Raw genomic sequence first — 11,287 nt, forward strand, 5'->3', positions numbered from 1 at the left:
TTCTCCCAGCATGAGACGGTTGATTCTGTGAGTCCTGGCTCACTCAGAGATTCTTCACACTTTCAGAATGATTTTATCTCACTCAATCAATTTCATCTTTGTGATTTGGGTGTCTCTTGTCTTAGGTTTTAAGAAACAAAGGTGTGTATGAAAATGTCAAGTTTGTACAGCAGGAGAACTTTTGGATCGGGCCTAGTTCGGTAAGCATGGTCCTCAGTATTGTGCTTTTCTTTACGTTTTTGCTTGTGTTCCACAGATAATATGAATAAGAGAAAGAATCATGCATCAATACATATAAATACAGCCTTTTAGATTGTTTTGCGCCTCTGTCCTCATTGTGTGGAAACTCTTTCCATTGTTAGGAGGCTCTGATCCACTTGGGGGCCAAATACTCTCCCTGCATGCGGCAGGATAAACAGGTGCATGATCTGATCAGGGACAAGAGAGCTATCGAACGCAACTCTGCCTGCTGCGTGCGGAACGATCGCTCCGGCTGCGTCCAAACCTCCGAAGAGGAGTGCTCGGTTTGTAATCGATCCTCGCTCTTCATCTGTCTTCCTCCATTTGCCATTATTAATTCAGCTACCCGTCTAAACCTTGGGCAATTCAAATTCCTTCTCTGTGGATTTGTATCCTAGAGTACTCTAGCTGTGTGGGTAAAATGGCCGAGGCATTCGAGCACTCCCCAGCTGGAAGGCAAAGACAGACAGTATGGCTCTGTGTGCCATCAGGACCCAAGGTGAGATACACACAATCACACCTCCATTCATAGCCTCACTAGAGTACGGGTCAACTGATATTGGTTGATAAATATTGTGTGTTTATTGTTTTGTTTTTTGTTTCTCTCACTATAGGATATGTCTAGAGCCTGCCTCAGTATCACCTCATGAATGGCCTGATGACATCACCAAGTGGCCGGTGAGTACAGTAAAAAAAAAAATGCATCTTCACACTGAGTTTGAAAAATTACACTGATTTAATGATATAATTAAAGGTCAAAATTTTTAACTCAAATGAGATACCTCAGACACCACCGGTCCGATTTTGATGAAACTTGGAGGGATGATGCATCTTGTTACTGATTGGCCCAAGTGGCGCCTGCATCACTCACAGGGAGACAACACATGTTCCACTTGATGACTGTTGTTCCTCTGCTCTGGCTTGTAGATTTGCACCAGGTACAACACAGGGAACCATACCAACCTGCCTCACATAGACTGTACCATCACAGGCCGGCCCTGCTGCATTGGAACCAAAGGGAGGTGAGGAGAGCTCATGAACCCACTAGGAACATGTATACTAGTCGAACACATGATGAAAGACTCTTAATTTACTGTGGCTGCCCCATTCTTCAAGGTGTGAAATCACATCCCGGGAATATTGTGACTTCATGAAGGGCTACTTTCATGAGGAGGCGACTCTCTGCTCTCAAGTAAGCAACTCTCTCCTCATTGATGTGTTTCATCTACGCTGATGTTTATCAAGCCATTAGAAGAGGCTCAGCACATCAGTATGACAGAAGTCTGCGGTAACTGATAAGTCTAATCAGCATAATGTGTTGCCTCAGCAGATCACACTCATTCAATAGAATAGAATAGAATAGAGACCTTTATTAGCCCCAAAGAGAATTTGTCTTGCACATAAAGTTAGCAAGCAGCACAATAATACACACAAATTCCACACTCAAATTGTTTCTCAAACAGAAAGTATAAGATATTCAACCAAGCCTACATAGCCAATTGAATTTGTTCAGTATTCACTAGTCATGTTTATTTTCTCATTAGGCCTATCACATGCATATAGTGGTAGTTATCATAGTAGTCCCCTCATTGTCATCTGTCCTGCACGGTCTTGTGAAGTAAAGAAATCAAACATATTGTGCAATAAAACACATTTCGTCTCGAAAAAAGAGAATAATTCCTTTTGTATGTGGATCAGCAGTGTAGTAGTATCTGTCCTCTTCTGCATGCTGTTTATGTTTTATGATGGCTACATCTGTAGTAAGTACCGTATTTACATTTTGCTTTCCTGTGTGTATCTTAGTCGTAGTTAATGTAATTTTCAGGATGATTTAATCTGCTGTGTTCTGTCCTCCGTCAGGTGCACTGCATGGATGATGTGTGTGGCCTGCTGCCTTTCCTCAACCCTGAGATCCCAGATCAGTTTTACAGACTCTGGCTCTCACTCTTCCTGCATGCTGGGTAAGTCGGTGGCTGTCTGACCTCACATAGTCCGTCTCTTCATTGCTAGACTGATGCTCTGCAAAAAGAGCTTGAAAAGCAGCATTGCTTATTCTGACTTATGCACAGCAAAACAAACAAATAGACAAACATCAGGGATTTGTAGGAGGTGGAACGCAGTTCATTGCACTAGGTTGCATTTGAGTGCAGTTACATTTTATGGACACTTTATTCTATGTAGTGTTTTTTTTGCCAGCTGGCAAATGTGTGTAAGATGAAAAAAATGGAAAACTCCACATGTGAAAAATATTTACCACCCAATAGTATAAATAGAAGTCAAAAACAGGGTACCATGAAGCAAAATAAAGTGTAAAACAGATCAACCTAGGAAAACAAGCTTTCCAAGGAGCAGCTTGTCTGCTCTGTCTCAGCCATTACAGTAGTTTTAATTTGCCTTTCAATAGGCTAGATCAGTGTTTTTCAGAGACTGGGTCAGCACCCAGCGGTACGCTGCAGGGGGATTAAAAGATAAGTTGGAGTCCCCAAATTATCCTGTATGATTTGCTATCAAAGGTAATTGGTTATATTATGTTGCCAAAGCATTTCCAAATCCCTCTAATATAAGATGGGCTGAATAATGGATAATAGTGGATATTACTATACTACTACTGCTACAACTGCTATTATAGTGGATATAGTAGCAGTGGCTGCAGTGTTTCCTGAAGGGATTGTTGAGTTATTCGCGCTCCGAATATGTCACAATATATTTGACACACATGCTGATGAACTCACTCATCGCTCACAGCGGTCTACAGTGTATCAGAAGCAGGTCTGTCTTCAGTGCAGTTCAGACCTGTCAGTCTCTAAGAGTGTCGGTCACAAAGAGCTGACCTCACTGTTAAGAGGAGCAGCGCTTCACCTTCATGCGGTCTCTTATCTGTCTCCTGGGTAATTAAAGAAAGTGCCTCGCTGCACGCGCTCATTAGGCTTCGAGGAGATAGAGACAAGCTTTGTTGATGGATAGAGTTGGTTGGCTGTTGAGGTGTTTGCCTCTTCTAGACAGGTGGATTATCTTCCCGACACGTGTGGCCATTCACACGCACACGCACACACACACACACGCACACGCACACACACATTCACAGCTGCCATTTATCATTCATAGCATGCACATCAGCATTTTATCCTGTGTCTTTCATCCCAGAATCCTTCACTGCCTGGTGTCGGTGGGTTTCCAGATGACCATCCTGAGGGACCTGGAGAAGCTGGCAGGCTGGCTGCGCATCTCAATCATTTACATCATCAGTGGCATCACTGGCAACCTCGCTTCAGCCATCTTCCTGCCCTACAGAGCGGAGGTGATCACGAGTCTAACACTCTGAAATGTCACATCGCCTATTAGATATTAGATAGAAGCAGCGTGCAAGATTCACTTTTGTTGTGATGATGTAATTTGTGAACATTTCATGTGTTTTCTCTGGTTTACTGGTCTCTCTCTGCCATTGCCTCAGGTGGGTCCAGCTGGCTCTCAGTTCGGGATCCTGGCCTGCCTGTTTGTGGAGCTGTTCCAGAGCTGGCAGATCCTGGCTCAGCCCTGGAGGGCCTTCATCAAGCTGCTGTGCGTGGTGCTCTTCCTCTTTGCCTTCGGCCTGCTGCCCTGGATCGACAACTTCGCCCACATCTGCGGCTTCATCTCCGGCTTCTTCCTGTCGTTCGCCTTCTTGCCCTACATCAGCTTCGGCCGCATGGACATGTACCGCAAGCGCTGCCAGATCATCGTCTTCCTGCTGGTGTTTGTGGGGCTCTTCGCGGGCCTCGTGGTGCTCTTCTACGTCTACCCCATCAAGTGCGAATGGTGCGAGTTGCTCACGTGCATCCCCTTCACGGACAAATTCTGCGAGAAGTACGACCTCAACGCTCACCTCCACTGAGAGCTTGGAGGGTGTGAGTGCAGCGGGAGGGCATCAGGTCAAGAGATGTGGATTGACAGATGATGTCAGCCAGTCTGCGTCTCCACTCTGCCCCTGTGTGGCTGGGGGAGTGTCGCTCCCTTCTCTGTGAACTCTGACAATATGCTTGTGTTTTTTACTCTGTCAGTATAAGTAGATATGCCACTGATCGTAAGGACTTCCTGTAATCACCTTCCTTTTCACCGGCAGTCATTGTCACTCCTTCACTGGCCAGTGAAACAAGGGTATGGCACTTCTAAACCTCATCAAAGCTCCCAGCTGCCCTTGTGTGTGAGGCAGGGATTAGAGAAGCCAGCGCTGGTACAGAGAGAAGGAATATTTCTTTTTTTTACATTCACAGTCCAGAAGTAGGTTTTATTATTATTCAGGCAACCTTGTAAAGAACCAGGGACAAAAATCAAATATTGATACCTTTGGTGCCTTGTTGATAAATGTACCAACTACTGCCATATTTTTGTTACATTATGCTGAGCACTCGAATGTTTTCTTTTATTTGTTAATTGCTTCTCAAGAAGTGATGATTGTTTTGAACACGGTAGTGTTTTAGCTACCTGTCTACTCACATGTAACTGAATACAACAGTAAAAAAATCTACAAATTAGTATGGAAATTTGTCTGACTTTCTCTCAATTACCAGAAAATGCCTGTTGAAAATATTTTATAAAGTTTATTCAACTTAAGCAATTTTACTTGACTTTGGCCCATAGAATATTTATCCACTTTACATCAAATAAATATCTTCCCCCCGTCAATTTTCAATCGCATTGACAATTCAAACAGTTAGTGGCTACATGATCAGCAGCTTCTTTAATGACTCAATTTCATGGTAATGATACAAATTTACAAATCACATACAAAATAATGAGCCAAAGCCTATGAATTCATCACACTTATGGATGTATAGCTTTACAAAAATAGAATAGTATTTACATCACAACTGGAGTTTTAATGCAGTGGTAGGATCTTTTTCCATTAATGATCGTTACGTTACAAATCGTCAAACAACATGGTTGATTTTAGACAAATGAATGGAATTAACAATACTGAACTCAGTAAGCCTATAGACGCTATTGCTAACAGAAGGAATATTGATTTGATGGCTGATACATGTCAGACTGTCAACTGCAATGGGAAGCCATTGGTTTGTTTTTCTTGCTCCCCTACATGGTTACGCAGTCCGCACTCCTTGCTGCAGTGGGTCAAGGGATGCTGTGAGGTACTGACATGAGGAAGTCCAGTAAGACATGACTGCTGCTGCTGAAACCACAGGTGCCTCTCTCTGCCTCTCCATCTGTCAGCTGTGGTCTGGTCATCATTTCTGCCCTGAGTCTGCGTTACATAGATGTGAGTAAAGTGGGAGGAGGGCGGGTGTTGGGGCTTAGGGACTAGCAGCCGCTGTTCCGCCGTGCGTACGCCTGCCCGCCGACCATGTACTCCATCTCCTGGAAGCACATGTTGGGCACGGAGATAGCGGACGGCCCTTTCTCCTTGAAGCCGGCCTTGAGGTAGAAGGGCACCAGGAACTCCTCGCAGATCAGCAGAGCGCGGCGGAGGCCCGGCACGCAGCGCAGGTACTGCAGGTAGCGCCACAGCAGGATGGAGCCCTTGCCCTGCTGGCGACAGTGGCGGTGCACCGAGAGCACGTGGATGTGCACCGTGTTGCTGTCTGGGACGTGCTGAGTCATGGCTTCCTGGATGGGAGCGTTAAAAAGAAGCATTAATGATGTATGAATATAACCTTACGAAAGATTAGATGAGACTCACATGCCTTTGTAGTTTGTCAATATAAGTAATTTGCCCTCTTTTCAAAGGTCAAATTGTGCCACAATGATAAATGCATGTTTTTACAGATTTTCCAGAAGGAGCGTGGGGTTTCTCACCTGTGCGAGCCTCTCCTTGTCCCAGCCGGAGGCAATGATGAAGGCTACCAGCTGTCCCTCCTCAAACCAACCCAGAGACAACTCAGGACACTGGCCCAGGAAGTTCAGCACCTCGTCCAGGGTGAGTGGACACTCTCCAGACACAGAGACAAATGCTGAGGGGAGGGAGGGAAGAAATGGATGAGGAAAAGAATATAGGATGAATGAAATGTATTCAGCTGCTCTCATTCCAGACACTTGATCATCTTAAGTGTGCTCTGCTAGTTTGTCAAAAGGCTGTTAAAACCGGCACTTAGATGGTATTGAGTATCCAACTGTCTTAGTGTTTGAAATGTGATACATTTTTTCAATGGAATATTGCTCTTTCAAATACATGTTGAATCATGATCATAATTTAAACACATGTATCATGAGCAAAAGGTAGCCTACTTTGTTCATCCCATGAGTTACAAGAAGGGCTGGGCGATATATCGTATAATATCGATATCGTGATGTGAGACAAGATATCGTCTGGGGTTTTGGTTATCGTAATATTGTGAAATAACTTAAATGTCACTTCTTCCTGGTCTTAAAGGCTGCGTTACAGTAAAGTGATACAATTTTCTGAACTAATTAGCTTGTTCTGGCTGATGGTTGGCTTCCACATTACTTATTACTGATTACACATTACTGATTACTAATGATCATTGCAAATTCTCTCATTTTTATTATATCTTATGAAGGCATGAATGCTCACCCCCCAAAATATCGCCACATTATCGATATCAAGGTATTCAGTCTAAAATATCGTGATATTTGATTTTGCCAATATCGCCCAGCCCTTGTTACAAGTTGTATTCGAAGTTAGAAGAAATGCAACATGTCTAAGAAATACTCTACTTGTGAACAGCGGAAAGTTGCCATACCTTCCCTCTCGATCTCGAACACGCTGATGGCGTCCTGCGGGGTGAGGTTCCTGAACTCGCTGGCGGGGAGCGTGTGTCGCCTCTGCGGCCGCGGGCTGACCACTCCGACCGGCGTCTTCAGGAAGAACGGCTTGAGGAACGGGGAGCTGCTGACCTGCTGCGTCATGGTGCCTGAATACTGGACGATATGAGGCTCTTTCTATCTACCCAGTCCCCCTTTTTTTTTTTTTTTTTTTTTCAACCTGTCTTCTTCCTTTCCAGCCTTTCTGCAATCTAAATTTTTATATCGATGCTGTCAGTGATGCAGTTTACAGTCTTGAGTAGCGCGTGAGGCTGCCAGTACAAGTCTGTGAATCAAAGCCTGCACTTCGAAACTAAGGTTGCAGTGTTCTCCGCTTCTCTCACGCCCTCCACTGTAATCTAACTCACGTCAGTCGGCAAGATGCTCACCCTCGTGCCTTTCCTGCTCCTCTCCTCCTCCTCGGCTCCTACAGTCTCTTACCCTTCCTCACCTCTCTCTCTCTCTCCCTCTGATCTCATAAAGTGGTCGTCCCAAAGTAGGATAGCTGTCTGCGCACGTGTCTCCAAATTCTCCAAATCCCCTGCCATCGAATGACCACAACTTTTGTTCCCAGTGTCTTTCTCATGTGTTGTCTATGTTGCATGTTTGTTAAACCGCCCAATTCAGAGGCATAGTCAGCTATAGTCGCAGTATATCATTGTACATATTCATATTTGAATTAGACGCTGTAATTTCGATTGCCCTTCTGTATCTTCTGTTCAGAGTGGCGAAAAATCTCCATCCTAACAAATCATTCAGTCTAATATTGAGTCCTAAAATCTTAATTTTCTTAAAATAGGCTAAGTGAAAAAATCTGCCACTGGGGTTAGATAATTGCACTTGTTTCTGATGCAAATCAACTTGTTTCAAGATTTTTGTCATTTTCTTGATGGTGCAGTGATCCACCTTATTCTGATATTGACACAAATACATAGAAAAAACCTGAAACAAGTGAAACTGCATTGGAAATAAGTGGAATTTATCTCATTAAAATTTAGATTTTAGGACTCAATAATAGACTAAATGACTTGTTAAGATGGAGATTTTTTGCAGTTTTGTACCTTCCTTTATAAGTCTTCTCATAGTAAAATGTTTCCCAGGTGTTTTCAGGTATTCACTGTGTGGTAAACATGTTTCTGTGATGACGAGAATTCATGCCAGATTAGATGAAAATAATTCAGGCAGATTCATTATATCCTTGTCTATCTACCACAGAGAAAGTGCTGTTGTTCAGACGTGATGATGGAGGATTTGTTTCCACACAGCACATGTATATCGGCACATGCATGTGCACTCAGGATGTGTGGTATGTGAGGGATGAGCGAGGGGTGGTGTGACTGGATGTGGAGATGCGCGTGTTTCGGGAGACCAAGGGCATGTGGGCTAATTGAACTCTACTGAGGGAGGGGGAGATTTGTGTGGATTGTTGTGGGGATGATTTCATGCCTCAAAGAGGTTTAGCACAGACTAATTAAATGGGAAAGCACTTGCTTTGAATGGCCTGAGGTAGAGGTAAACCTGTTTATGCTGAGTTGCTCTACAATCAACACATGGTAGAATTTCAGAGGGTCCTTTTATTTCATTCTGAATAGTTTATATCTCCATTGATATATATCGGTTTTCATCCAAAGGAAAACATAAACCTTTCTTTCTTTATAGTATAATAAGACTGTACAAGTCCCTACTAACTAAATATAAGATAAGATGAACTTTCTTATAGTCAGCTGTGAAAAATTCCAGGTGCCCCTGGTCTGTGCAGGGGCAAAACATTTCAGAACATTAAAAACAGTATTGTTAGTGTAATTACACCTTAGATAGGTAATGTGTCAACACTGTACCACACCAAAACATTAAAAACCTAGCCAAGGCCCCAAAGCAACACACTGAATACCTTCAGTGCTCGCCTTTCCTTCTCAAGTGTCAACAAATAATGAAAGTGGAATTAATCAGTTCCTTGATATCAAACCAATCCTTTAAAGAATCCTTGTATGACCTGTTTCTGAATTAGTCTTAGTTCTTTCATTTCTCTGCAGCCTGGCAGGCTTGACACTGCAGTCGCCTGGCTTGAGGCTTAACCTTAATATTGTTCGTTGTAGCCCCTAGAGATCAAACCGAAATAGAATTGTTTTAAGGATTATTGTTTCAGCCTGTTGCGTCCCTTCGGGCTTCACTAGAGTGACGGATGAGAAATCTCCTTTATTTCGAGTCAATAGCTACGTCATCTGGACAGCCGGCCAATCACGAATAAGACAACATCCCCACTCATGAGATCATCAGATATTACAAATGCGGAGCACAAACACAGCTGTTCAGAGATGAAATGACCTTTTCTGACCCGCACCTCCCTTCATCGGTCCAGCCGATGGTAAACACCTGAGAGAGACAAATGAATGACAAGGCAGAGGCAGAGGGTTTGTGAGCTGGTGTTTTAGCTCATGCAGGGGGAGTTCAGTATGCAAACAGTCTGTAAGAAAATAACAGAAATTAGCCATCGTCACAGCTGACAGTGAGACAGGAATTGTGAGCCTTTGTGGATGGAAAGCCACTTCAGAGCTGGTAGCAGATTAAACTGTCTGGCTTTATGCTTAAGCTCACCCACTGACCTTACTCGCTCAAAGTGCCATAGACACTAATCTCATTTACGGCACGCACACATACACACACACACACACACACACACACACATAGACGCACACACATAGACACGCACACATTATCACAGTGTATTATGTTTTTACAGGCAAGCTGGAAGGCAAAATGTAACTGAATCGCCATTAAACTTCATACTGACTTGCACCTGTTGGTTCTCTCAACAGTTGGCCAGAGAGAAAACCAATTTCTTTTGTTTATCATATGGGTAGAAAATACTTCATTCATCTCCATTTGTATATATTTTTTTAAATGAATGTAATCTGAAACAGTATTCGCAGTGGCCACTGAGTTTTACAATGCACCAGTAAACACAGGAGCACTACCAGGGCAGAGAGTATTAGGAGCTCAGTGGCTTTGCACTTTGCCCAAGCCGACCACAATATCTCTACTATACTGTATGTGAACATTGTCATGAAATCTGCTCATTGCTATTAAAAATGTAAATGTTTTTAATTACTCGTTTTTAACAATGTATGTTGTTTCTTCTTGAAGCCTCCCTAGTTTGACCCTATTTAACGCCATTGGATATGATTGTGCAAATGATATATATCACTTATTGAATAACCTGAGAGTGCATTCATGGTATTTGTAGAAGACACAAAGCACTCATTCAATTAGTAAATTATTAGTCAGGATGTGTGGAGACACAGGGTGAATTGAGGCACACAATTTAAAATGTTTCAAAGCAGACTGTGGTGTTTCAGAATACCAGCAAATTAAATTAGTTCAGAACTCTTTATTTAGCTAGAAAACTGGAGTTTCTTGGCTTGGTTGCACCGTTTCCCTTGGTTTGAAAACACAGTCGTGGTGTTCAGAGCTGCTGTCACTCAACAGAGGACTACAGCAGATGATATAGGTGCTCTATGTGCTCTGTAATAAGTAATGAACACTAAACTAAAGCATGCTTGTGCTGGTTTCAAGGCGAGACTGAGGCACCATAGGTCACATAGACGTGCACTTTATTATGGTCATCCAAGATGTGTCAGCTCTAATTCATTTGTTGACAATGCAAGTCGTAATGTTTTATCTTCCAGTCTTGGTGGAGTCTGCAAGACATTTTGTTTGAAAATCACAGAGGTTTCCCATTAGAAAATGTCAGTTGAAGTTACTGTAGCTTATCTAGTGAGGGGCGTGTGTTCTTTTGTTTTCAGTACATCATAAGTTGACCACAGCATAACACTTTCCTTTCCGGACAAACAATTTTTAGGTGACACTTACCAGACAGGAAGGACTCTTAACTGTCGGCATACAACCTTCTCACAGGATACGGATAACCACATAAGCCACAGACATACAGCTAACCTAGAAAAGTCCACAAAGCCTTTCAGATGGAAGATTAATTGAAGATATAACATCCATGATTTTGAAGGAGACTGGTCCGTGTGTTTGTTTGCGGTTAAAACCTTACAAAAGAAGAGAGTTTTGCTGCCTGCTTGGCCAGCAGAGGGCAGTACTCACCCTGATGGAGCACTCGCCTTTACCTTGTTTATATATGAGAACGCCTAAAAATACATGTAAAGCTCATGTTTAACAACCTCCACTATAGTTTTCAATTTTTATTTTAATAGCAGTTTAGTTTTAGTTAGTAAAACTTTGCTGTGTTTTAAAACATTGATGCAGTGTTCACTCAGTTATAGAA

The 11,287-nt window shown here is 42.9% G+C and overlaps 2 protein-coding genes across 2 annotated transcripts in view; one reads left to right on the forward strand and one right to left on the reverse strand.

Moving 5' to 3' along the window:
• The window catches only part of rhbdf1a (rhomboid 5 homolog 1a (Drosophila)), a 32,486-nt gene extending 27,747 nt beyond the window's left edge, over positions 1-4,739 (forward strand). Inside the window, exons 9-18 of the mRNA XM_071920652.2 lie at positions 1-27; positions 126-200; positions 363-524; positions 639-739; positions 855-918; positions 1,168-1,262; positions 1,357-1,432; positions 2,101-2,201; positions 3,385-3,538; positions 3,692-4,739. The exon at positions 1-27 is cut by the window's left edge and continues 85 nt beyond it. Coding sequence (XP_071776753.1) covers positions 1-27; positions 126-200; positions 363-524; positions 639-739; positions 855-918; positions 1,168-1,262; positions 1,357-1,432; positions 2,101-2,201; positions 3,385-3,538; positions 3,692-4,111 — 1,275 coding nt within the window. The 3' untranslated portion in view covers positions 4,112-4,739. The remainder of the gene's footprint in view (positions 28-125; positions 201-362; positions 525-638; positions 740-854; positions 919-1,167; positions 1,263-1,356; positions 1,433-2,100; positions 2,202-3,384; positions 3,539-3,691) is intronic.
• Positions 4,740-5,535: 796 nt separating this feature from the next.
• aanat2 (arylalkylamine N-acetyltransferase 2) lies at positions 5,536-7,101 on the reverse strand. Its single transcript, XM_071920675.2, has 3 exons — positions 6,936-7,101; positions 6,031-6,185; positions 5,536-5,841 (listed from the first exon to the last, which is right to left on the reverse strand). The coding sequence occupies exons 1-3, from the start codon at positions 7,099-7,101 to the stop codon at positions 5,536-5,538; spliced, it is 627 nt and encodes a 208-aa protein (XP_071776776.2).
• Between the last annotated feature and the right edge of the window lie 4,186 nt (positions 7,102-11,287).

Source organism: Centroberyx gerrardi, chromosome 7 (genome assembly GCF_048128805.1).
Source record: "Centroberyx gerrardi isolate f3 chromosome 7, fCenGer3.hap1.cur.20231027, whole genome shotgun sequence".
Taxonomy (NCBI): domain Eukaryota; kingdom Metazoa; phylum Chordata; class Actinopteri; order Beryciformes; family Berycidae; genus Centroberyx; species Centroberyx gerrardi.

Excerpts from the sequence above, each read along its gene's own strand:
- aanat2 (XM_071920675.2), bottom strand. The coding sequence starts at position 7,101 with ATGACGCAGCAGGTCAGCAGCTCCCCGTTCCTCAAGCCGTTCTTCCTG. Across the intron at positions 6,186-6,935 it reads GTTCGAGATCGAGAGGGAAG|CATTTGTCTCTGTGTCTGGA; the intron begins GTATGGCAACTT and ends CCCTCCCCTCAG. Across the intron at positions 5,842-6,030 it reads ACAAGGAGAGGCTCGCACAG|GAAGCCATGACTCAGCACGT; the intron begins GTGAGAAACCCC and ends GCTCCCATCCAG.